Genomic DNA, 27,938 nt, shown 5'->3' on the forward strand with positions numbered 1-27,938 from the left:
TAAGAAATGGGGGGGGGGGGGTGTTTGGCTTTCTCTTGTCTTCGGTGTGAGTCAGCTGTGGCGCCTAAGATAACGCTCTTACAAGCCATTTAGAACTACAGTTGAGTGGAACAAATCAGGGATTCCACAATGCAAATCAAATAGCTGTCAAAAATGCTTTTCACTTTACGGATTTCTGACCGCTAGACCCGTTCACATATTTATGGGGGTGGGGCGGGAGGTGGAACTAGGGTAATGAAAGCAATAAAAGAGCAGAAGGCAAGTTGTGCAAAGGCAGAATTTATTGAGAAATGCTGCAATGTGCAGCTTTATGATTTTCTTTCCATGGTCAGCTTTCTTATTCACATTTACTAAGCTTGTTGGAAACTGGCAATGCTTTAGATTTGAACGTTCTTCTTACATTTTCTTCAGTTTTGGAGAATGCGGAAGTGCTGTCAGTTTGCTTAGTTATCGAGATGTGACTTCTGTGGCCATGTCTGCACGTCCTCTAATTCAGCTGAATCATCGAATCCTTAACATCGTTTCCGAATGTATCGACACGAATGTCTTTAACACGTGTGCATCTACCGTTCATGCAGATCTGCAAAAACATGCCACAAATTCAATGCTTATAATTCTGCCTCTGTAATTAACCAAAACAAAACATTCATTTACACTATGCTTTGAACCTTACCGCGTGTGGTCTGGTATTGCGACAGCTCGTGCCATCAGGTGCGTCGTTGATTATTATTACGCCTGGTCTTTCAGGCACGCTGCATGTGATGATGCATTTATCTAGAGTCAGTCTCGGGTCAGAAAGCTGAAAGAAAATTCATTGTTTTTGTATAAGCAGTAAGGTTAGCGCGAATAAACACTGTCATATTTCAATGTATGATCATATGGGGTGTTTTATTTGCCAATGGCCAATCATGGCGAAAGAGCACCAAGCAATGTTGCAATGCACTCATAGATACAATTAAGGACTAATCCAAGGCATGTTTATTGCTCTGAGTAATATACATTAAAATTTCAGCTCACTGCAGTATTCCTACAGCTTGTTGGCTGCAATCACCAAAAGTAGACAAATAGCGTAATATCGTGCTGTTGTTCAAAATCGTGTACAGATTGAGCCACTACGCTCCCATAACATCAAACGTAGTCGGCGTGACTAATTATTAGTCGTTTTTTACAGCATGGGAAGTTACGAGCTCAATCATGTCTGTTCTGTACATCTTCCACACCTCGATTCACGTCGTGTGACAACGTCAGCTTCAAGAGCTCAGCAACGTTCAATTGTTCCGCTTTACGAGTCTTCCTGCATTCAAGTGACGTCGAACAGTATAAACTGACGAAAAGACGTATCGGGGTGAAACATTGCAGATGTGGACTGAGGTCAAACAGCATCGCCCCATTTTCAAGACGCTAAGAACCACGGGAGTTCAGAAGAAAAATTTCGACCAACAACGCACTCACGTGGCAAAGCACATTTTAGGGCACATAAAGCACAAGTGTTGCTTTAGAATTGCTAGGTCGCCTTCGGGGATCCATGAATGCATGCATGTTGTTAGCGTTTGGACGAAAGGCGGTTCCTGTTTTGTTGCTTCGATAAAACGCTCCAACAAAGAGAAGTAAAGAAGTTATTTATTATAAAACTTGGAGGCTTTTACCTGCGATAAACCAGTATCTGATTATGAGGCACACAGTAGCGAGGAACTCCGGAATAATTTTGGACCCCCAGGGGTTCTCTAATATACACCTAAATTCAAATACACGACCGTTTTTGTGTTTCACCCTTGTCAAAACACGGCGGCTGTGGCAGGAGTTGATAACTGACCTTGAGCTCTGCAGCGCAACAACATAGCCACTGGGCTACAGTGGCGGGTAAGCAGAGATGTTTATTGCCCTTATTTTAAAGAAACATTAAGAACTTGGTTAATTACCTGCTTGCGTTTTCACAATATACATTCCACTTTTTTTATTTCATACATTCTTTTTACATTGTCCACGCTTGAAAATTATTTTGCTGAGGCCCAAAATTATAAGCTGTGCGGACAAAGTGCGCTCGACATGATTGTTCTGTAGTTCATAAAACATGCGATTCTAGATCGTGAAGCTGTTATTTTTCTTTTTTTTCTTTTTTGCACATACTTCGTTTTTTAAAAAAGTCGAATTGCATACAGCATATAGCTCAAATAGATCCATATAGGGGGTCTACTTTAAGAGACGGACACTACATACTTGCATGACAAATAGCAATGTCAGGTAGCTAACTAAAAAAATTGCCTAATGAGCCTCTCAATTCTTCCCTGCAGGGCTGATGTAATTGTGAAACTGAAACCGAACAGTAAAGAAGTCTTATAAAGATATGCTGAGCAGGAACCCTAAGACCGGCACCAACTTCTGTGTAATCAGCCCTTACAACGTTCAACGAAGTGTGCTGGTGTTCCAGGTAACAGTTTCCGAAAATCCTCAATGTAGCAGTTCGGAATTTTAACTAGAACGCCAACGCACTTCTTAGCTGATTTTAAGGATAGATATCTCTATAGTGGCGCTGTATTCTTAGAATTTCTGCTATACAACCACACATGACTTCACTAATTCTCGTATTGTATTTTACAGTTATAACGCGCATCGCTAAGCAAATAAATATAAAGTTAATTATGACACCTTAATATGTTATCGAACATCGTGTGTTCTACAAAAATAGCTGCCACATCATTCAGAAATTCACATAAAAAGGTGGTACAACTGTTACAGGCGTTGTTTAAAAACATTGTTCGAAATAGCAAAGAAATATTTGCCGTGAATCTGCACAATTGCAGGAGCTTGCCTTTTTTGCGGTTGTAAATGTTCAAAATGCGACTAGAACATTAACAGTGAAGACGCTACCATGAACTCAAACCATACTGAAAGCCTGAGAAGACGTTAATATAATGCCACAAGTTGTTCGTCTTCCTTATGTGAAAAGGCCCTTTAAAATAAGTGTATTTTGCCCTAGACTTTGGTGTGTACAATAGTACAGGGGCGTCCAGTCAAACTTACTTTTGTGTATCTAGTCCCTCTATGTTCTGCATAGTGGCGCTGGCAGAACTCGTCCAGCGAAGGTCGGGTCTTGTTAACAGCAGCAAAAGTGAGCTTTTCACTCATTTTCGAAGTAGTAGTAGTTGTCAAACAGTGTCCTTTGTCGCTCCTGGTTTTTTTTAAAAGAAAGACAATGCTGTTGAAAAGGAGCTCAACAGGGGCGAAAGATGGGGCTAAATTAAGCGCAATGTGTAGCACATTGTAAAATGGCTCGAGAAGCTGCGAAACCACTCTGTCGGTAGCGTCACGAAGTGTTACGAGTATAAGTATCTGCTTCGCTCTCAAATATCGTGCGAGAATAACACAACCGCCAAGTCGAACTAATACTTTTGTTAAAGAAAAATACTGGTTATTTCTCTAACCACTTCACTATCATAAGAACATCTTGTAAGTGCGTAAGCGACGGTATAGGTTGTAAGCTGCACACTGGATGGTTTCACGGCAATAACTCGTTACCACAATAGCCAGCTCCTGAAGATGTCTGATAAGAATCACAGTAGATCACTCACTGCCCTGAGTCCCACCAGGATATGCTGTTGACCGAAGACACAAATAGTAATTATAAAAGAGCACGACACTTTGAAAATACACTACATTCCCATCAGTTTGTGTGAAAAAGCAGCATAATTGTGAGTTATGGCTTGGCACTTGCTCAAGTTTTACTCTTAGAGAGGAGAAGAAAGAGCGAAGGAACATAAGCTAGAGAGATTAACTAGGTACTGTGTATAGTTTGAAACTCTACACGCTGGGAGGGGAGAGCGAAAGAGAGAATATATGAGTTCAGGTTAATCACGCGTTCTAGACGACGTGCAGCGGATGTAAGTCAGGCCACTCAAACCTGTCGAATTCAGGTACTGCATAAGAGGCCGTGTGGCCTTCTGAGCTGGCGAGTGGGGAGGCCAGGCTACCACCATCGTTGAAGAAAGCAACGTCCGGCTAAGCCAATCTCGCTTCGTTTTCCGGAATCACGAGCCAACCGTAGCGTGGTAGCCGACATGGTTTTCATCCCGCACTGCGGAGACCTACTTTAATCGGCTAAAGCGGGCCTGCTGCAACGGTACTTCCAGTGCGAGGCTGTCGTAGCCTCAGACTAAAGGTGCTACCAGCATGTTTGTAAGGCACTGAGATATTTTGCTTGTCAGCAGATGACAGCACGGGCTCCTTGCCATCTTGAATGATCTCACGGCCCGTCATGACGTCACGAACGGCTCGACCATCTGCCGCAAACTCGGGATACAACATGACAACCCCCCTCGTAGTAAGAACATGCGATGCTCTTAGAGAACTGTTCGTCACAATTTCAACTAGGAACACTTTGACCTCGTAATGTACTGGTTTTACAGTTGATGTGTTTTGTTGTGTTGGCATAAGTTCTAACAAAAATTCACATAGGATGGACTTGGTGGTGCTTCAAAAACAGGGAAAGAGCGCAGAACCAAGGGATAAGAATGAACTTAGTTGGGCACCTCGATAATCACAGCAAATGACGCTTTGCAAATGATGAATGAATCCTTTAATGTGTTGTCGAGAAGCGACAAAGACCTGAATAATTTAGGCTTTTCATGTAATGTAGCCGAATGACAATTGCATGAACATGCTTTCTGTTTCAGTAAATGACAATGAAAGCACCTTCCTAGAAGCATATAGGTAGTTTCCTGTTTCACAGTGAAACATTTATTGCAAGTATAGGCGCTCAAAAATGTTATATGCCAGTTTTCGCTGCCTTAGAAAAAAAAAGTATCACTCACGCAGGATGCATTTGAAGGAAATGTGGGGATGGTCTCCCTCAGTTAGGGTGATATGAAAATTTTAAACCCTCGTTTTCGGCACGTTTAGAAGCGTTGTATGAAACGCTTTAAAAGCTTTACCTCTTCCGTGGGTGGACTTAAGAACACCGCGCACATCTCTATTTTTGTGTCATATCTTTCAGCAATCATTATCATCTGGAGTGGTGCCGCAAAACTGGTAATTAGGTACGATAATTCCAGTACCAAAAAAGGATCATCATCATCGTGCCACAATTACCGTCCAATTTCCCTCATCAGTGTTTGTTCTAAACTAATGGAGCATATAATTTATTCTCATATTGTAAACTTCCTAACATCCGGTAATTTCTTTAATCCAAATCAACACGGTTTTCAGAAAGGCATGTCCTGCGAGACTCAACTAGCCCTATTCGTTAATGACATCTGCTCGCATCTTGATCAAAACATACCCATAGACGCCCTCTTCCTAGATTTCCAAAAGGCTTTCGACAAGGTTCCTCATGAACGGCTCTTTCTAAAATTATCATGTCTTAATCTTAACCCTCGTGTTCTCCAATGGATACGCAACTTTCTCACTAACCGTCAACAGTTCGTTTACGCTAACCAATGCTCGTCTACCTTATCAGCCGTTATCTCTGGCGTGCCACAAGGCACAGTCCTGGGACCACTACTCTTCTTAATATACATTAACGACTTACCTATAGGTTGTTCTTTCAAAATTCGTTTATTTGCTGATGACTGTGTAATCTATCGTCCTATTACTAACGACGCTGATTCTCGCGCCCTCCAGTCCGACCTTAACGTCATTGAAACTTGGTGTAATAATTGGCTAATGTCCCTCAACGTCAAAAAAACGTCACTACTTACTTTCCATCGTCGCCAATCATTTATGTCAGCTAATTACACTATCGCCGGTTCGGAAATAAGTGACGTGACTTCATGAAAATACCTAGGCGTTAACTTGTCCAATAACCTCAGTTGGTCCTCACATATTTGCAACATTAGCAATGATGCCAATCGTGTACTAAGCTACCTGCCCCGTAATCTACGTCTTGTCCCGCACTCAGTAAAACTACTCGCATACTTAACAATCGTTCGACCCAAACTAGAATACGCATGCTCAGTGTGGGACCCACACCAATCTAACCTGGCAACAGCACTAGAATCCATTCACAATCGTGCAGCAAGGTTCATTCATTCTGACTACTCTTACCACACTAGCGTTACTAAACTTAAATCATCTCTGAAACTTCCAACCCTCGAGCAGCGCCGCAAAACAGCAAGACTGTGCCTCTTTTACAAATTTTATCACTCACTACTTCATCAGACCAACATCACGCCTGCGCATCGCACTTCATCCCGTCATGGACATTCAAAGGCTGTTTATCCCCCTCCAGCTCGCACCTCCGCTCATCTTAACTCTTTCTTCATTCACACAGCGAAAGACTGGAATAATCTACCTGCTGAAGCGGTGCACCACTCCAGTCATTCATCGTTCAAGGCATTTGTTGAAAATATTATGTAAATATGCCCACCCCTCATGTAAAACCCCAAATGGGGTATTTGAGGTACCAATAAATAAATAAATAAATAAATAAATAAATAAATAAATAAATAAATAAATAAATAAATAAATAAATAAAGCACAAGGCTCTCATTTCATCAGAAACGAGAACTACTCTATGGGTGACGTGTACCACTAAGGTTCGAACGTCTAGGTTAATTATATGCTTTGAAAACAATTAGGGAATGCTCGACTTTCCCAATTTTCATAATCAAACTTTAATCAATTTAATTTTATGAATACAGGCATGTAGTTCTTCCTCGGTCTCCTACGTAAAACAAGCAAGGCATACTCTTGCAGGTATATTTTATTGAAGTAGGAAGCCTGCTGGGCGAGATGAACGATAAATGTTTCATCTCTGTAGCTCTATTACAGCCTTTGCAGAAAGTTAACTTACTAAATGTTCCAGAGTGTCATACTGACGTTATTGGGTATATTTTCCAAAGTGCTAAAACAACTGCGCAACCCATCAAGGTAAACCTTTATTATTCTTTAATTATGGGACTTTACGTGCGAAGATCAGAATCTGATTAGGAGGCACGCCTCAGTGGGGGACTCCGGAATAATTTTGACTACCTGGGGTTCTTTAACGTGCACTTATATCTAAGTACGCCTTTGTTTTCACATTTCGCTCCTATCGAAATGCGGCCGCCGTGACCGGGATGCGACTCAGTGACCTCGTGCTTAGCATCCCAACACGGCAGCCACCAAGCAACCACGCTGGGTCAATTTCGATTAAAATAGAGGGCACGTTAAGTGTAAGCTATGGTGAAATTTTATTGTTTCTGGTTTTAATAAAAGGGCTGCAAAGATTTACTGATCTTTCGATTTTTCTTTATAATTATGTGTCACACGAGGCTTGAAGCTCCGTTCTCCGGTGGCCTCGGCAAACTACACTAGCACCTTGTTTGTAATACATGGAAGTAAGGGGCAGCTTATGGCTAATGTGTCCGCAAAGTTCGAAAATGTGAATGAATTGCGGCATTTGGGAAAAATAACGTATGTTAGTGCTCCGGACCATTAAAAGGGTGTTCTAGAAGGGTTGAGAAATTTCGCCCGCTGTCCTCACGTATCTACATATGGCAGCAAAATCAAAATTAAGAAATGCTGGCGGACCTCTATGAGGACAAAAATGCGAGATTAAGTGGGTGTGAATAAAATACAGCCTGTTAAAAAATGGCTAGGTAACTGCTCGCAAGTGTCAGGCTGCCGTTGAGAGATACGTTTCTCAGTGTCCCGAGATAACTCTACATTACAAAACTTTAATGCTCCTAACATGACTAGAAAGCGTTGCAAATTATTACTAAACCCCTGTATTTTTCTCTTTTTTATGCGTTGCGCTAGGTAATAGTTGGTTTCCCCGGTGTCCTCGATGAATTACAAGATGTGCCTTGGAGGCACGCAGCCAGAATATTTTATTTCTGAGGGGGGGGGGGGGGGAAGGGGGCAATCGAACGTGACTTTTCTATGCACATGAAGGGGTACCTTTACTACCACGAATGTGAAGAACGCCCCCCCCCCCCCCATTCGCCATAAAGACGCATGAACTCGCAAAAGAGAAATGAAATAAGGTGTATCGCAAAGGTACACCTGTGAGATACACTTCTCATTTGCATGGCGAACAAGGAACCAAGTCAAATGGACTCGCGCCGGAAAGAAGCACAGGAAGAGCACTGCCAAGAACAAGTAAACAAGCCAAAGTGCTAAATAAAGGTTACGATAGTAGAATACAACTTAAAGAAGCTGCAGTTGGCAGCCAAGGCACAAGGGCCGCGCGGGGTTGTGTTACTCCGCCAGCCAATCACAGAAGCAAACATAATCGTCGTCTTGAGGCCTTTTCAAGATGGCGTCGTACTTGATACCTCCGGAGCGTCTGCTGTTCTTGAAGAGTCTTTCATCGGCGGAAGCAATGAGTGGTGCAACAAACACGGATAAAGTGTATGGAGTCTGAGCATTTCACTCTTGAAAAGTCTTCGGTACAGTTCATTTTACTGCTGAACCCGTTTTACTCATGAAACTTCACTGCCAACTGAAGTGAAACTTGACAATAAATACTTGCACCGAAGCAAACATCTTATTTTAGTTCATTAACGAATTAGGCTTTCGCCATTCCACTATAATAGGCGAGGGAAAACGTATAAAATTACGCGCTAATAATTTTATTTTTATGATTACCGCCTTATAGGACTAACAGGAAAAATATAAAGTACGAATTATATGCAGCCTCGCGGAGGTACAGTGGCTGGCGGTTATGAGGGCGTGGGCGCGACTTCCCTGCATACTTAAACTGTATCCGTCTATAGTAGCGTTTTCTGAATTTGGTCTGGAAGAATTATAGAGAAATATATATTTGCAAAACAGTTACAGTTCTTCTGGATCCTTCATTTACTGCAGAAGGTTAGAAAAACACCCACATAAACACATCACGGAATTGGCTGCGTCAGGCGGCTCGACTAGTAACTATAGAAGCATCATTCAAAACACACGGAATTGTTCTCCCCTTCCGGCGGCGTTTTCTCTACTTCCTTTTTAAATAAAAAGATGTTGATCCATAAATATTTCATAAACAACGGTTAAATTTGGTAATTTTTGCTTTTCCTTCCTGTTTGGCTGTTGCCTTGGCTCTCTCCCTTAGTTGATAACTTAATTTCTCAACCTTGCGACTCACGTTTCGAGTTGCCACTTCTGCACGAAAAGTGCTGTACAATTAGTGAAAAACCAGATGACGTAACGGTTGACAGTCATATTCTTATGGGCTTAACGGTTATTGCATGGTTTGATGATGGACGCTGCCTCGCATTATCTTATTTTCCGCCTTATCTAACCCATATCACGGTTATATGGTTCCGAAGATCTGCCAGCGTCGCGGCGAACCCTCACTGGAGCAAATTATGAAGCAAAAGGAAAAGTTAAATGCGACTGGCGTTTTTTCCGGCCACAACTCGTTCCACGGGCATACAGACCAGCTGACAACGAAACGAATCCGTTTCCTGGTCCCGGGGTCAGTCTGAACAAAGAAAGTTGAACTAACGAGGCAACACCGATGCGGGTGACGATTGCAATGAATGGTGACGCGTGAACGCATCTCGAGTTAATCGCGTGCATGGGCACCAAATCGATTAGAAAACTAGCCTTCACACCCCAGGAAATGCCGATAACTACCGCCATCCAAAAGGAGTAAAAAAGGCAGCAGAATGTCGACCGCCGAATGGCTGTCAAGTCTCAACATTGATTTGGCGACGCTTTAGGAATGTGTGTCAGGAGTGGTGGCGTGGGTGGGGAAGCGGGGGGCGGTTATGTCGCTTAATTTGGAGGGGCCGCCTCCTCCGCCCCCTCCCTCGTGTACGTGCCTGGTGCCTTGTATGTATTTGTATAACTCTGTTAACAGAGTTCAAAGTGTGTGGTCAAAACTGCGGCCTTGGCAGTAAGTTACTTATCCATGCTAACCGGAGCGTTGTACGTGTGTTTTAGAAACAACGCATGATTTAAACAGCTGCCCTGGGGGAACTGGCCAACAAGGCCACGTTTAATGAAAATGGGGGAAACATTATCGCCAATGTTCCCGCAAAGTAAAGTGTATGTGGATGAAATACTGCATCCGAAAAATTTCTTTACCAAGGGCCCGAAGCCGTTATACGTTGGTAAATTATCGTACGGACCAGTCATATAGGCGCAACGTTTTGAACTGTGTGATTTTATTACAGGCCACTGAAACTTTTATTGCAACTGCTCGAAAGAAACAGCTTCGCTGGAAATTGAGTTCTGCTTCTGCAAGATAAAGCAACTTTGCAGTACGTTTTTAGCCGTAGCACTTGTCTTTTAATGCACATTTTCAATTGCACGGTTTTTTTCTTGCGATATTAATTACATGGACACGCCAGTGGCATTTTCGCCGCCCTCGTCATCGTTGCCGCGATGTTTCGTATACAGTCCAAAGGAGATAACATCGCCGCCGTGCGTCGTGGGCTGCATGTGCGAGCGAAAGCACGCGTGGGAAGGCGACAATCACGGCTCAATCTGGCGCGCAGGAACGAGGTAAGCGTAGAGCAAACGCGCCGTCGCTCGAAAGGCCGTGGGGGGACCGGAGGGAAGCGGGGGAGGGGGGGCGGTGTTGTTCTTCTGCAGCAAGAGCGTATGTCTCGGCCGGGCGCAAGGGGAACTGACGATCGCGGCAGGGAGGAAAGTGGGGCGGCAGCGCGGGAGGGAGCGGCGGTGGCTTCGACTCCGCCAACAAGTCCGTGCTTTGCACGGTCGCGCACGGGCGCGCGCCTTATCTGGAAAGGGACCTGCAGACGACAAACCTTTGTGCGCCCCGTGTTCTCGCCGTCCTTCCGCTGAAGCGATCGATAGACATCACGAAAATCACTTCGCTCGCCGCTGCTTCCGCGCTTGCTCACATCATCGTTTCGACAGCGAGTGTCGGCGCTCATCGAGTGTGGTGTGTGCATGTTTACTTGTGCGCACTGATGTCATGCTTGTTATTTAAATTACAAGCGAATGTTTCCAAGTTTGCAAGTTTATACGGCCGATTAAACTGCTATCCTTTTTTTTTATTGAGATGAATATTAGGAGAGGTTGGCGCCTTTATGGTGGCACCGGCTACTCCTTGTCACTTGGCAAAGGAAACAAATTTGCGTAAAAAGGGAGAATAGCGACACGAAATATGGCACTCAGTAGAACACTGGATAAATAAAAAATATACAGTCCAACAGTACATGAGTCGCAAAGTTCTCTGCATTAGTTCAGTCCACGTACGCACATATAAAGTCAGATATTTAGAACAGCCATAACACACAACACATGTAATGCACTGCAAGTACAGAACAGAATTATACATATTGCATAAAAGTTGCGATCGCCACATAAACCAATTATGAATCACGAACAAAGTTTATGTTACTCATTTAGCGCATTCGGATCATCTGATACCTATTATTGTCCCAAAATGTTGGTCTCCTCTAAATACTTTTTCAGAGCAAGAAGCGCTCTTATTTGAAGGCCCGCAGTTGGCCATGGGCCAAGTATTTTTTTTTTAGAGTGAATGGTCTTCTGTCTAATATCAACAAATTTGCTTGCAGTACCCTTCTTTGTGGATTGTATTTAGTGCACTCGAGGAGAAGATGATGCACATCTTCCTCTGCATGGCCACAAGAACACTGTGGACTAGAGACACGTTTTATCCTGTACAAGAAGTGTTTAGTGAATGCAGTACGAAGACGCAGGCGGTGTACCAATGTTTCAAATTTTCTGTTGTCTCTTAGATTTTCCGGCATTGTTAAGTTTATACATGGGTCTATAAAGTATAACTCAGAGTTTTTAGTTTGCTGATCAAACCAGGTAGTTTTGCTGAGGCGACAAGAAATCTGTCTCAGGAGCAGACGGACTTCACTACGCAATAGAGGAAGATTGGTTGTCTCCACGTTATTGTGCGCCCGATTTGCAGCTGCGTCCGCTGCAGTATTTCCAGGAATATTGCAGTGCCCAGGTAACCACTGGAATGCAATTACGTGGTTCATTGCGCTTGCTTTTGTTAGTTCTTTGAGTGTCTCATACAATAGCAAAGTGTTCAAAGAATTTTTCTTATTGCTCTGTAGTAATGTGAGAGCGGCTTGCGAATCGCTAAAGATAACCCATTTTTGCGAATGTTCTTTTGATGCTATGAAACGCAAAGCACACAGGATTGCAAACAGTTCTGCCACGGTGGAAGATGTCTCTCGGGATAATTTAAATGTTTGCTCTAGCGCTAAATGTGGAATGACGAATGCTGAAGTCGAGGAATTTTTATGACGCGAACCATCTGTATAAACGTGTATGTACTGGGGATATAAGGAGTAAATTTGGAAGACTGCCAGTTGTTGGGCGACTACTATGAACATGTCTCTCTTAGATATAATCCCGTCAACCGATAATTCTATTTTAGGACATGTTAACATCCAGGGAGGGTAACAAACATCCACTTTGCATAATTCAAATCTTGGTAATAATGCTTTATGTTCTCGAACAACATCGTGAATTTTGCTTTTGTTTCTTTCGGTAAGCGCGAGGTTTAATGGATGATTCTCGTGTTGGGTTAAGATGCGATAAATATGTCGGCATGTTTCAACCGTTCGTATGATTGGAAATGGTGGGTGACGATCGAGCTTCAGCAATTACTAAAGAACTCGAGGTAGCCTGCGGAACCCCAAGACACACTCGCAGCCCTTTTGCCAGTAAACGTTGAAGACGTTCCTCAGAAGTTTGCGATAAACTATGGAGAATAGGTGCCGATTAAGCAATTTTTGTTTTATGAGTGCGTTATGAACTTGTAGCAGCGAAGAGACTGATCCCCCCCACGTTGTACCTGCGAGTCGCCGAAGTACGTTTATTACTGCATTGGTCTGCTTTTCAATTGCGCGGATCTGTGAAGCCCATGTTAGCTGGCGGTCAAGAATAACTGTAAGAAATTTATGCTCTTTCACAAACATCAAAGTTTGCCCATTAAGCGTAAGTTGGAAATTATTCAGCTGTCGTCTAGTAAAAGGAAGTACGGCTGTCTTTGCGTATGAAAGACTCATGCCTCTTTCTTTTAAGAAGGTGTCGATACTATCAAGTCCGTCTTGCAGCGTTGTTTGAATGTCTTGTATATGTGATCCAGAGGCCCATATGCAGATGTCATCTGCGTACAGCGAATACTGTAGACCAGACGGGAGGTTTAGTGGCAAAGCTGCCATGACGCAGTTGAATAAAAACGGACTGAGAACACTGCCCTGCGGAACGCCCTGTGTGATGCTGTGATAATTACTCGCGCCTTCGATTGTTTCCAGAAATATTTTTCTGTCTTTCAAGAAATTTGATACCCATCGTAGTGCTCGACCGTGTAGGCCAAGCTCTAACATACCACCAAGGATGTGTACGTGACTTACAGTGTCGAATGCTCTTCGAAGGTCTAAAAATACTGCTACTGTCACATTTCCGCAACTTCGTTCATATTCGACGCATGTGGAAATGTCTAATACTGAATCCATTGTACACCGATTTTGTCGAAAACCGGTCATGTAATTGGAAAACATATTTGTGACACCATCTGTGAAAACATCATATACGTGACACCATCTGGGCCTGCGGTTGTCTTTGTACGGCATGACGAAAGAGCACATTTCAATTCATTTAGACTAAACTCACAGTCAAGTTGAGGATGTTGTGACATAAAGCACGCACGAACTTTGTGTTCTGCTAGTGTTATCGAACTTGTAAATTGTAGGCAAGTGAACGGAATTCCTGGTCTGGATACAAGTTGGCAGAATTCGTCAGCAACAGATGTTTCCGGAGTGCTTCGAGCTACGGCAAGGGCTCGGAAGGGATGGCTTTGGGTAATTGGACCACTAAAGGATCGGACAACTGACCATATTCTGGGAAATGGAGTAAAGGGAGACAACGACGCGCAGTATTCTCGCCACCTTCTCGTACCTAATTTTTGTAAGTGTCTGCGTGAAGTTGACCGAACTTTCTGTGCCATCTTGTAGTCATCGAGCTTTCCACTGCGGCGGTAAGCCCGTTCTGCGCGTCTGCTAATGGCTCTTAGACATTCATATTCCCCGTCGACTGCAGCGCATTCATTTGGAACAATGACTTGCTTTGTGCAGATCTCGTAAGACTCACACAAGATATTTGCAAAACTTTGAAAGCTCGGATTTTCGCCCTATGAGTTACTCAAGTGGTGACGAAAACTTTGCCAATTAGTATATTTTGAGTAGCGCCGGGTCCGCTCACTCCGTATGAGGCGATGTTTTACCAGGATCGGAAGATGATCACTACCGTGCGCTTCTATGTCCGTTGACCATTCAACGCCATCAAGAAGGTCTTGTGAGCAGAGCGTGACGTCTATACAGCTTGAGTAACGAAACTCCCGCAAGAACGTTGGAGAGCTGTCATTTAACACGATAAGATGACTTTTTTCGGCGGCAGACTCTATGATGCTTCCACGGGAATTGTTATATTCACTGCCCCAGATGACGTTATGTGCGTTGAAGTCCCCACAAACCAGCACATGTGAGTTTGCGATACCAAACACATTCACCAAGCTGTCTACTGATATTTTGCTAGCACATTGTAGATAAAGACTGATCACTGTGACGCTTGTATTTCTGAAAGATATCTTGCATGCTACGAACTCCAGTATATTTAAATCGCTCGACTGTATTAAATAGGACGGCAGGTCCTTTCTCACATATAACATCGCTGTGCTACTTCCAGCAATGCGCGATGATTTATATATAACATAGTTTGAAAGATGAAAGTCATCTCTTACGCCTTCCTCCTGTATACATAAAACAGGAAAGTTATGTTAAGCTAGTAGTTTGCGAAAATCAGCTGACTTATTTCGAAGGCTATTAGCATTCCACTGAAATACGAAAACATTGTTGTAACGATTACTCATTGTAAGCCTGCCGTGGAGCTGTTGGTGGTTGTGGAAGCACCAACGATTCCATAGAAAGCAGTGCTTTTACCTCTGATAGGTTGTTTGCTTGTGGAATGGCACTTAGAATTGCACGCAGAGCTGTGAATAGCATGGGCAGGATCACCTGGACTGGGGGCTATCCTTACTTTCTTTAGCTCTTTACTAATTTGCTATCGCAATCGATGTTTCGCCTTTAGGGCGAAACTGCGATTTTTTAAATTCTGATTTCAGAATTCAGTTCACGTTTCCTTCTTTGTTTTGATGCAGCTTTTGCTTACAAGTCACGTTCCACCTGGTCTTAAGCTGCCAATTCGGCAGGTATATTAAAACGTTGGCCATGTTAGTCGAGTTTTATTACAGTATCTAGTGGGGTTTTAGGGATGTGCACCCGTTTTCTTTTTTTTCTTTTTTCTAAACGATAGCTTTCTTTGGCTTTTTCCCCCATGCTTGTTTCTTTCGCACTGTATGTTTATGGCCCTTCATGGTAGTAGAGTCAACTTGGGCTGCCGGATATGTGCTGGCTTGTTGGTTTACCGAGCAAATGTGAATATCAATGCGCAGCTTACTTTGACAAGACGACAGCCGTAGCTAAAGAAAAAAGATAAAATAACCAGGAAAATCCGAGAAGGTTTAGAAATAGAACAATAAAATGACAACTGTGTAAGCACGCCTTGAGTCATGCTTACTAACGCTGAAATTACTTACGCAAGGAATGCATACACACACAGAACGCACTGATAGAGTAATAACAAACAGATACGTGCGAACGCGATATGATAAAGTCTGCTACAACCGTTGTTCACGCAGTCACAACGTGTCGTTGTGTGCTTTATAAACTGTGGTATGATCTGACAATAAACCTGTTGGTTGTTGCGCTTCCCTGTGTCACCTCGTGTCCGCTCCATATATAGTGGTTTTTTCGTCCCCATTGCGTCTTACAGTACTTAGAGCAAGAAAAATGAGTGCAAGACATGTGTTTGAACTGCAGTGTTCCGTTCATTGAAGCTTTTTTACCATAGGGAACACCAAGATCCCACGTCGCACTGGAGAAGACACCACTGAGCCACTTGGGGAATTACACCATACGAACCATCGCTAATCAGAGCGATCATGTATACCTGTCTAGAATACTCAGTTACTAAGAAAATTCGGAGGGAACGATCAACACAACGAGGCTCTGACGCCATGGCTTACCATTCCAGTGGCGATACTCGTCAAACGTGCGATTTATTTGTGTTTCCCGCCTTAATGCGTAGCAGGGCTCAGTTAGATGAACAGTTGAAGACTGGTCAAACGAGTTAATGAGGTAGCACGGTCCATCTTATCAGCTTTCGCTAAAGCACTCACATGACAAACTCCGCTACTTGTATGGTGCTGCAGTAGGAGAACGCATGCTGCATGTTCCGGCCCATGCTTGGTGACATCATCTTTTTATCAGCCGCCAGACAAGTCCTCGGGTCGACCGAACTGTGTTTATTCTCAGAGCCATCGTGCACCGAGCCTACCCTGAAGAGGGCAGAAAATAAATAACTTAATTGTCGTTTCAGGACGACGTACAAACAGAAAAGAACATTGCGCAAAGATAGCTTCACGGGCTGAAGTAAAAATAAAGTTTTTCACTCGAAAGTGATGATTGCCATTCGCCGGCCAGCTTGGCTGATATGTCCGACATCACGATTACCTGGAACCTGCCCTTACGAACAGTTTCAGCGTAAGAAATGTCTTAATAATGTAAGTCCTTATAGATCCTTGCCTCTCAAAACAACAGTTATGCCAAAACAGACTGACACATTCCCGAAAGGCAGCTGGGTACACGATTCACTGGCAACAAACTAAAAGCCCACAATATTGCGCAGGCATTTAACACGTGCTCAGTTTATCTTTCGCCTTTGAACGTACTGCATCAATTAAATGCCAAAACTTTGCTATTTCTTCCTGCAGGCTTGGAATTATAATAGTGCATTTTTAAATTATTTTACAGTTTGATAAATTTATAGAATGTGAAGCACATATTACGCTTGCTTCCTGACAAACACGGAGTGCGAGCTTTTTACCGTAGAGCAGATTCCCGCATTCAACTAGTTTTTCTGTCATATTGAGACAGTGATAGAACATAAAAATTAAATTCAGAATGACATCGCGAAGTACGAGGTCCTCAGTTATCTAGAAGATTCGGCTGCACTAAATGCAAGAATTTAAAACAACGAACCTATAGAGTTGTATAAAATAAAGGAACTACGCTAAAACAAATTGGTGGAAGAGTTTGCGATGATAGAGGGATAGATACAAACAGAAAGATGAGGCAAAATGAAGAGGCAGTTTCCAACTCACAATCCTATCGAGAGATGTGTTATAAATTCGATTTCTGTATCAGCTGACTAGACGATTAAAGTTATCAAACACTTCAAATTGGTTGTTAGCGCTTCGCAATCAACTACGCTGAGACCGTGCGGCGTGGGTTAGACTCATGTAAACACCAATAATTCAACTTGTGCTTTACTTTGCCCTTAGATTTTTTTGTGGACTGAGATACAGCACGGATCCACCACACCACTACGACGAAGCGTTCATCGGTTGCGTCACTGCCTGCCTAGAATGATAAAATGGCCTCTCAAAGGCACAGCCTGCTGAAGAGTCGGCCACTCGTTGCCGTCGGCGTCTGGTCAGTGTCACATCGGCCCAGTGTTGCTGCGCCTTCAACGAGTGCGTGAAGTCAAGCACAAGCTGCCACCACCAGCAAAAGGGGGCCGACGCTACGAGAAGACTTGGGCAGCAACGTGATGTTTGTTGAAATGTCACCCACCCAACCATGACGCAGAGATTTTCAGGTCCATTTTTTTTTACCATCAATGAAGGGCGGCTGTACTACACGTGGTTTACGGCGTCGCCCGGGACAAGCCCACGCCGCTCCGCGTTTGTAAGTGGAGTTGTAGCGATATGCTGCGCATATTTTCGGCACCGCACCGAAGTAGAGCTATCGGTGGAGTTGCAACGCGGTAGAAAACACGAGCGTTTGCAGCAGTGCGTGTCGGGACCGTCCGATATCGGACGCTTTCAAAATGTTTAGCCACTGATCCACATTGGAAGGGCACAAACACCGTCGCGACAAGACAAACATTGCATTCGCATGTCGTAATTGCAGTTACGCAGCTGCGGCAAGAAATGGCGCGTAAAATTGATAGATCGACATCTTAAAAAACCCCATTAAAACAGGGCCGTGACAGTCGCCGCCAAGCTTACGTTATAGTGAATATCATTCTTAGCCTGCTTCGGCAACTTTAGACTTCTCAGCCTTACTTACGCCGCTCTTCAATGAAAAGTAATAATAAGAAGAAATAACATCCTTTTCTAAATGATTAGGCGATGTCACTAGATAACATTCATACGCGCGCGCGCGCGCGAAGTGCAGGGAGCTTCCACATCAGGAAAGCTCAGTCGAGGAATACACGCACAAGCAAATGTAGGACGAGAAGCTTCGGAACTGGAAGAGTTGCATTCGTGAAACACATGTGCGGTTTAAACGTTCACGCATAGTGCCGCGACATAAAGTTGGGTTACGTAAAATTTTGAGCGTACTGAAGGTTAACAAAGAAACCGAGCTGGACGCAACTCACAGGTGTCCAATCTCGTGGGCCAAAGTATGCGCGCTGCTGAACGTGCGCGGCACATCTTCCACGATCGCCGCCTTGTAGTCGCCGCAAGCAGTTCCGGCTGACGCCAGCCCTGCGAAGTGTTAATTGCCAGCAATGTGCCTCCTTTCATCTGTGACGTCATTTGTGGGAATCAAGATAGCCTGTGCAAAATGCTTCGGCACGTCACCTACGCCGGTCAGATTAGTCTTCTTTACGGTATGATTTCCTTCTCTCCAATGCAGCTTGCTTTCAGATCCTTCTTTTCTTGCGACACGTAACCAGTAGGATTTACCCGTGACATTGCTGACTTGAATAATTCTGGCAGGGAGACCTGATTCTATCTTTTCGCACTACCACAAAGCGTTCGATTCGGTCTGGCATACACTACCATTGCAAAAGCTTTCCTGCTTTGAAATCTCCGATAAAGTTCGGACCTGGCTTCACGATTATCTTCATGAAAGACGACAGCGTGTGGTGCTTGAGAGTGAATCATGTTCATATATTCAACTCTTGTCTCGCGCACCACAGGGATACGTCATGAGATCGCTGCCTTTTCCATGTGTTTATCAATGACCTCGCTAAGTGTATTTCCAGTAACGTTGAATTATACGCGTATGATTGCTACATATGTCGCGAAGCTAGCAGTGACACTTATTTCAACTCTCTTCACGAACAAATCAACTCTGCGATGACATGGCGTGGTAGGTGAAGCACGAGTCAATATACCTAAATGCAGTGTATCGCGAATAAAAAGCTGCCGTTTGTTAAGGATTATTTTGTGCAGGTCACGTCCTTGTCTAATGTCACAGGGTACAAGTACCATGGCGTTCTTCCGAAGAACAATATGTCCTTCAAGGCTCACGCTGAATACACGACAGCAAGGGTAACTTCACACGTAACTTCACACGGAGCGCTTTTAAAAAATAAGAAACGCTATATATCACGAATGCGCGTTCGATCTTACAGTTCGCCTGCAGCGCGTGGCATTCTTCCGCGATCCCGTATGTTGATGTGCTGGAGGGGGTTCAGAAGCGCACAGCTCGGTTTGTGTCAGGCAACAGTGATTTCCGAAGAAACTCACCACGTAGAGTCAAATAGCTCGGCTGGCCCTTGCTCTAGGAAAAGCGCAAATTGTTCAGACTGTCAATGCTTTACAACATCCTCAACAACAACACCGGCATTGATAAGCACTATCATTTCAAAAATGGCAACAATCGTATCTTGACGCGTAGACCGCGCTCTCAATGTACGCCATTATTTATGTCATATCAATTAATTTAGGTACCCATTTTCCCCCCGTGCTGTACATGACTGGAACTGCTTACCGATTTGCCTGGCGCGTCTACATCAAGGCTCTCTGTATCTGGTGAAGGAAGGTACGCAATATTTGGGCCAGGATTTTGTTGACTTACCTACCATTCTTTTGCCAACAGGTTTTCCTGGGCCGTAATTCGCGGCCAAGTCAAGCCTGAAAGAATAATGTCAAACAGCCGCTACAGATGTACAGCGTGAAGTCATGGTTACTTGCGACAATCTACTCATTAAAATTTTCATTCATTTTAACTAGCTCTGCTTCGTTCATATGGGCGAATCACGAAGCGAAGTAGCTTTGGAAGTACTACATTCGTCGATTCCATTTTTTAAAAAGAAACGTTCTTTCTAACGAGAAGAGAGGGGGAACCAAATGACTGTATTTAGACACATTAAAAACAACAGACACTCAAGCCAAGGAAAGCACAAGGAAGAATATCTGCTGTTCTAATTGAAATATTGATAAAGTAAATCATAAAGGAAAGTGGACTAGAAGACAACTGAAACTACTCGGTGTGAAAATCTTGTGTTGAGACGTAAAATAAGCCAATTTGAACTTTCTAAGAACTATGCTTGCACGGTCCGCGTTTCATTTATATATTATTTCGTTATTATTCGTTGTTTTTCTTTTTTTTTGGCTTGTTTTGGGCAGCACTATCTTTGCTATGTACTGTTTGCCTAATCAAACAGGAGTAACCGATATCAGTCATGATTCCAATTTTCCTACACACATACTTAATAATGATAAAAAAGGCAACTGGAAGGTGCAAGTCGTACTCACATCTTCTGCATTGCGCGTTATTGGTGTTCTTGTGTGAGTTGCCACTAAGTGGACTGCCTACTAAGGCCATGCTGATTGGCTGGAGCAGTACCAGCGGCAAGGAAAGTGGCTTGGGGCATCTGCCTTCCTTCTCGCTGATACCCCAACCCAGCCAATCGCCACTATGTGGTAACTTACAGAATACTCCCTGCACTAGTAACAATAAAGGCGAAGCAATGCAGCATTGTTAACTGAAGTGTTAGTAGATATATTTTAGGCCACAATAGAAAAAGGTCGTGCAAAAAAAAAGAAAATAGTCTGCTTTGAAAAAAATTGGGAGGAGTCATAACGTCAACACTTCTGACAAAACGAAGTCGAAAATACAAAAAAAAGAGGTAGAGATAGAGAAAGGACCAAAAAGAAAAACTCCATTCAGACAGAAAGTTTATGAAATTGCAAAACTACGTAAATTAACAGATAGGCTGATCGCATGAAAAATTTGTCTCGGGGGATTTGTCATCTAAGTCTAATGCTCCAGGTCAGGTATCTAATGATCAGCAGTTGTCGAACAAGGAATAACGCTGGACCACGTTTCAGGGAGGAACGCGTGTTGAGGAGGGCGGAAAAGGTATGGTATTCAACCACCCGTTTATTACTCCAAACTTCATCTTTCTGTGAACTTCTCTATTGTTTGGATTTTGTTAGCTACTTAGATAAAGTAGAACTGGCCGGCTGAGTAGCACACTAGAGCATAGTAGTCCAGGTCGACCTGTCAGCATTTCCTTCAAGCTCTTCCTCTCTAAAATTGACTTTTTGTTTAATTGTTCACGTCGTTTGCGTTCACTTGTTTACTGCTAGGCTTCGCAAACATCGCAAATTTAGAAAAGCATGAAAGTGCTAAAGTCTGGATGAGATTAAGAAGTTTGCAGGGACAACATGGCCACAATTAGTACATGACCTGGGCAGTTGGAGAAGTATGGGAGAGGCCTTTGCCCTGAAGTGGGCTTGGCCAGGCTGATTATTATTATTATTATTATTATTATTATTATTATTATTATTATTATTATTATTATTATTATTATTATTATTATTATTATTATTATTATTATTATTAATATAGCAGCTAATTTTTTATGGGTTCTCAACAATGCCACTCTAGGGTGCCTTACTTATGGCTCTTTCAGCATTTTCGCTACCAGATATTTGCAGTCAGTATCTTACCCAGTAAATAACACGACGATGTCGTCCTCCTTAAACATGCTCTCGCTTTTTACATATGAGTTGAGTGCAGACAGCGTTTCACTAAGCATTACGGGTGGTTCGTCGGCCAATCTCTTGATAAACGTTTCTTTCGCGGGGTGCTGCAATACAAATGAAAGATACTTGGTAAAACAATGGAGAAATTAAATTTGGAGTTGAACATCCACAAGACGAGACTGCGGCTGCACCATTTACCGCTTTTACGATCTGAATACAGTAGAGCGCATGCTAAAGATTGATGAAAATAGGCATGGACCCGTAGCCGTGGCGGGCTGAATGCCAATTATTTTTTAAAAATAAACTGCATAATTAGAATGCGAATTCATTTTGTTATTACCTCTGCTCGTGCAGTTTTCACCATACTTTTCTTTATTTTGGTTTTATTTACATTGCTCTTTCTGCATGCAATCAAAAAAGGAAAAATATATATATGCAGATATCCAACAAACTTCCTGGGCTCTGTAAATGGAGCTTTCTTGAAGCGGCTATCTAAATGCTACACAAGTAAACGGGATGCGCACAAACGTCTTTATTTTTACTCTATGCGAAATGTAATGCTCTATAGTGTAATTATGCAGATGCACAGCACAAGTCGCAACATAATTGTGGAACTGTTTGATGCACTATACGCCATGCTCATGTTATGCCGAAATTCATATACGCATTTCAGACTGTGAGACGTTGATGCAGCAATGTCACAAGGGCGAAGACAGTGTTTACTGTTTGCCGAGGGAAGAATGGTCAGGAGACGTGCCTACAAAGAGAAGTCTGGCACGTATGTATATACAGTCCAGGGCTACTAGCGTTAATCTCTCGCACTTGAGCTTCCGTACAAGTGATCGTTTACCCGTAAGTGATCCACTGAGAACACAGGCTACGTAAGGCGACGCCTAATTCTAACGCTATGAAATGCTGTAGCTCGTGAAACGTGACAGCCGATCCAGGGGCCACCATCTCAAACGCCATAAACAAAACCGCATCGGTGAGACGTAGACTTCTTTGTTTTCGCTTCCCTTTATTTTCTCTGCACAACCCACATCCATCCGCTGATACATGCATGCACTACGGATGCTACTCACGCAAATCGACGTATATGAAAAAATTGGGGAGGACGCTTGTGCGTCGCCTTTCAAGTGTGGAATGCGATCGCATTCAAATATCGCTGACTGGTTCGCGAGCTTCCCGGCAACTGCAGCTTATGTAACCGTGATGTTTTCCTGGAAACGCTGGCGGTGGTCGCTGTGTACGAAGGCAAGTTTTCTGGTTCTTTTCTTGATGGCGCTGCAACGAATCGTCCGGGCCGCGCCGCTCCTACTAAACAGACCTCAGACGGCAGGTGGAAAAGCGGCTTGTGTTTTGAGTTTCCGCGTAACATAATTATGTTTTGTCATATTTTCAACTTACAATCCGATAGCTATCATGTTTGTAGGCTGTGTGTAATCCGTATTTTACTCATTTTTGGACAAATTTTTCTTTGAGAGGGCCTGCATGGTAAGGGATGCGTGGTAAGGGATGATTTTCTCGGCCGCAGACGCCAGCGCCAAAACCGATACCGAAGTTTCAGCGACATGGAGCCTTTAAAGAAGATCGACAGCTGAATGCTTAGGAAGACGCCGTGAAGCACGCGAAATTGTGGAAGTTCCACGTTAGGAAATGCATAGTGATGCGCTACACCGTCGGCTTGCTGTGAGATACGTCTTTGTGACTTAGGGCCACACTAACTTCTCTATTGAATGATGAATTTGATTCAGGAAAATTTAGTGGCCTATTAAATGGAGAACGCTCCACAAGTCTGCATAAATGCCGAGAAGAAAGAGATTAACCATTATTTTGTTTTGTTTATCGCGCTCCGTTTAGTGACACTTTTTTATCATAAGAAGTGCCAGTGCGACAAAACTGAGTGTTTTAGGAAAAGTTGATGCATACTGAGGTAAGTAATATTTTCCTAGTCTTTTCGATAGGACTCCCAGAATAAACGTAGCTATCTTTCTCGTTAATTTGGCGCTTCTTTGCCTGTGTATATAACGAGGTCCTTCCATAGCTTCGTATGTATATAGCAATAGCCATAACTTTGGGGAAACAACCTGGAAATGTAGCGGTCCTCGACGCGTATTAGCGCAGAGGTTAGTAGGACAGTAATATGCTTAAATCATTTCATCTGGATGCCGTCTTGCGGCTTCAGTGCCTGTAAATGTTTAATAGGATAAAAGAAACGTTATCTAACCAGGATAAGTGAAGCGCTCACGGGCATTTAAAGTTCAGCACCATGTCAGGCTTTCGTAACGTCGTGATACGTTTTAATATTGACCACTTACCGAAAAAATGACAATTCCTGTTACACTTAGCTGGAAGTGTAATATATTTTCTTGGAAAGTCTGGAACTTGAGGTTCGCCTGAAATGAACAAATGTATGTTAAAAACGTCAAGACGTTGCTTAAATGTTGAAACACCTTCACTTGTCCCTAGCGTCATGCATAGATGCCAGTTAACGTAAAATTTCACCCGACAGGATGGCTATGAGCGTAACATTGTGTCACTCTATGGGCGCCCGTGCTGCGTGATCTTGTCGCAAGGAATCGCACGATTAATTAAATTCTAGAGCTTTACCTGCCAATATCAGAATACAATTATGAGGGACGCCGTAATGGCAGCGAAAAATGTAAAATATTTTATGTCAGTTATCGTTAGTAGTATGCTAATAAATTACATTCTTTTCTATTTTTTTGTTTCCCATTAACAACACAGTGTGGCACACCAGTGTGCGGCAAAGGATGCCTTCATCTTATGGCTTGAATACATTTAAATGTTATGTTCACCGAAATAGACTAGATAATTTTTAAAATAAAGGCACATTAGGCCCTGAATATACAGGTATTGTTGCCTTTTATTTTTTCAGATATTTACTCTCTATTTCTACTGTGCCGCTTGCTGCGCCATCTATATATATAAAAAAGGGTTTCTTGAGTAGCGCAGTATTTTCTGTCTGAATCTGTAACTGTAAGGAAGTGGAAAAGACCTGACTCACAAAGGCTACCAGTACGGCCATGTACTGGGCAAGTTTCCGTGTCTTCCTACGAAATAAGTCAAAATAAGTTGAGTCTACAGCAATACGGGTCTCACAAGTGGCTTTCACAGGGTCTGTAAATAAAGTTTTCGAGTTCAAGATTACATGACGCTGGATCTTTAGATATTTTCTTTCCAGCTTACACTGTAACATTGTTCACCTTCACAAAGCAATACCGCGATTGCAGTAATTTTAATAAAACCAACTTCCCTGACATATTCAAGTAGTTAAGTAAAGAACAGGCATCCTGAAAACATTGGTATTCAAAAGCCGTGGGGGATATATTCATATACATATGTTACAGGAAAGAAAAATGAGGCTGGAGGGTCTGCCTGCCTGTTTGCCCTGACAGTCGGTTGGTCGGTACTCGCTCATCTGACTCACTTCGTTTCTTCGCAGATGGCATAATCGACAAAAATGGCACGCTTGGTGTCACTTTAGCCCCAAAGACAACGATGCACGAGGAAATGGAAATGCTTTAGATGATATGGCAAAACAAAAATAAAGAATGTAGGCAAGGCTCTTTACCTGGCGCTAGAGCTGCTTTACGAAATGCGCAGAGTCTCGGTGAACTTTTTGCACTATACTCCAAGATAGCAAAGCTATCTATACCGGGCTTGGCTTTAAACTACTAGTCCACATGTGCAAGCCGCACAAGCGCTTAGACGCAATTTCTTACTGCGAATGGCAGCTTCTAGAAGAAGGTGTTCTGCTCTCTATTGGGGAGGGGGGAGTCGTTTAAAGCTATGAATTCCCATTTCGCTTTATTGCTACGACGGTGCAAAAGTTACTCCTCTACTGCCGTTTAATCGCGTCTTTTTTTTTGTACGTTCCTATAGTCGTACACGCCAATATAATTCGATGGATAAACGAGAGATTATTTTTTTGCTAACTGTACTCAACTTACAAATCGACCCTCCAGACCTTGCCTCGAGAACTTTTCTTGCCGTCAGGATAAAAGGCTGAGACAACACGGATTCTGGGCGGCCATCAGTATCTGTGACGAAGAAAGAATGTCAATATTTTAGTTACCAAGCGTAACGCTGCTGCCGTGGAGTGCCCATTAGACATGTTGTTAGTGAGTTCCCAGATAAACGTCTCTTCGCAGTTTAATACAGAACGAGAAGATTTGTTTGAACGTCACCGAAATTCCGCTGCGGCCAGTTTTCTGCATTTGCAAGTATTCAAGCGTATAGCGTTCTTTGCAAGCCAGACATGTTTTTTCTGCATCGGGCCAAACGTGCCCGCGCTCACCGATTAACCTCCACAGGTGCTGACGTCATCCTCTCTGACCGAAGCGGACGCCGCCGCCGGTGAAACTCGCTAGGGGTCACTAACCTTGCTCTTTTCGCCGATAGACAATCTCCCCTCACAGTTTGCGGAGCGGGGGTTATATATATATATATATATATATATATATATATATGTGTGTGTGTGTGTGTGTGTGTGTGTGTGTGTGTGTGTGTGTGTTTGTGTGTGTGTGTGTCATATGGGGTAAATCTATTGGTACACACGCCCCGGATGGTTCGTTGCCGGGTAACGAGGGTGATAGCGTTCTGCCTCGCATCTACTCTGCAACGCTGTCAGTGTTCCCCTCGCTCAAGTATTGATGGTTTGCACGTGACATCGCGAAATCGATGACATGGACGTGACCTCGATGCTTTGATGCTGTGGCAGAAGCATTCAATTTGGGACCACCTATCGAACGCTGCACTGCTGCTTGATGCAGGCGATGTGCACGGGTGTATATTCCATCGAAACAGGTACGTCATTACCATAAAAATGTACCCTTCACGTGCACTTTATACATAGAATGTAATTCGCTTGGAAAGGCACTTTTCCCTCATGTTACCGACCGACATATGTGTGTGGTACATCAGCGCGAGAAACACGGAGTGAACAAAAGGCGCCCGTGTCTTCAGAAAACGAAAAGAAAAAAAGACACGTCGTAAATAAAGATTGCGTATACCAGTGATGTAATACTCAATTTTCGCCGGCTATTTCCAAGCGAAAATTCTTGGACCTCATTTGCTCTTTCTCGCTTAAATCGTGAGCGCGTATATTATTTTATTGTATGATATTTTGTAGACGTTTGCCTTTTGAAATGGAGCACGCTACTTCTTTTTACGAAAGAAAAAATACAGAAAAACTGGAAGCAACAAAAATGGTTACATAATATTCGCATAAACGTCGCCCTCAATATTTGACAGAACTCTCTTTAAGCAATCGGGAACCAGAGAATATAATCTTAAGAAGGCGCACGCTACTTCTTGCGAATGAAAAGTTGCGCAAAAACGGGAAGCAACCGGAATGGTAACATCCTATCTATTTAAAGATTGGCCTCAAGGTTTGAGAAAGCCCCTTTTCTGCAATTCGGAACCAGAGACTATATCCTGGAAATAAACTTGTAAATAACTGGTTTGATGAAGGCCAACATCTGGAAGCGTTCATCAAAGCAACAACTGCGTGACAACTAGAGGCTAATACTGAAGGTTGCCCTTAATTTCACTGGAGCACTCTCGCAGTGAAGCAAACCATAGACAATTAAATTAATCTTATCAGGTATCACTATCTTGATGCCTAGTTCCGGGGCAAAGTGATCCAAAGAAACGGAAACATGCCATTAGATTGCACCACTTCGATTCACATCGTTGGGAAAGATATCAATGCGGAAATGGCATTGGAAACTAGCAGCTGCAATACTACGCAGAAGTACACGAAATTACTGCGCGTGAATGAAAATTCATTCACAGCTTTATCTGGTATAGAAGGCATGACCGTGAGCTTGACAAGGGCTAGAACGATAAGCGACACAGTAGTTCGCGCGCTTTGGAAGTCAAATTATCAGTGAGTTGCAATAACACAGTGACAATTGGAACTTCCATTTCGACAAGCTGTCTAATGTGAGTCTTTAATTTAAAGCACGCTAGGCAAGCGGCCAACCTGCTTTTACATATGGTGTAATACACTCCCTATACATTTATTCTGCAACAACGTAGAGCAAAAAAAAAAAAACCAAGAATATACTTTTAACCTTTAGCACGAGAACTTACCTTCTCGAAATACGTCTGACGAATTTTCAGC

The 27,938-nt window shown here is 43.1% G+C and overlaps 1 protein-coding gene across 1 annotated transcript; it reads right to left on the reverse strand.

The window, feature by feature from the left end:
• Positions 1–279: 279 nt before the first annotated feature.
• On the reverse strand, positions 280–24,851 carry LOC139059688 (A disintegrin and metalloproteinase with thrombospondin motifs 4-like). Its single transcript, XM_070538124.1, has 9 exons — positions 24,816–24,851; positions 24,106–24,183; positions 21,752–21,891; positions 19,872–19,927; positions 18,442–18,550; positions 16,175–16,333; positions 3,022–3,169; positions 674–799; positions 280–580 (listed from the first exon to the last, which is right to left on the reverse strand). Exons 1-9 carry the CDS (start codon positions 24,834–24,836, stop codon positions 488–490), a joined length of 930 nt encoding a protein of 309 aa, XP_070394225.1. The 5' UTR covers positions 24,837–24,851; the 3' UTR covers positions 280–487.
• Between the last annotated feature and the right edge of the window lie 3,087 nt (positions 24,852–27,938).

Source organism: Dermacentor albipictus, chromosome 4, assembly GCF_038994185.2.
Source record: "Dermacentor albipictus isolate Rhodes 1998 colony chromosome 4, USDA_Dalb.pri_finalv2, whole genome shotgun sequence".
Classification (NCBI taxonomy): domain Eukaryota; kingdom Metazoa; phylum Arthropoda; class Arachnida; order Ixodida; family Ixodidae; genus Dermacentor; species Dermacentor albipictus.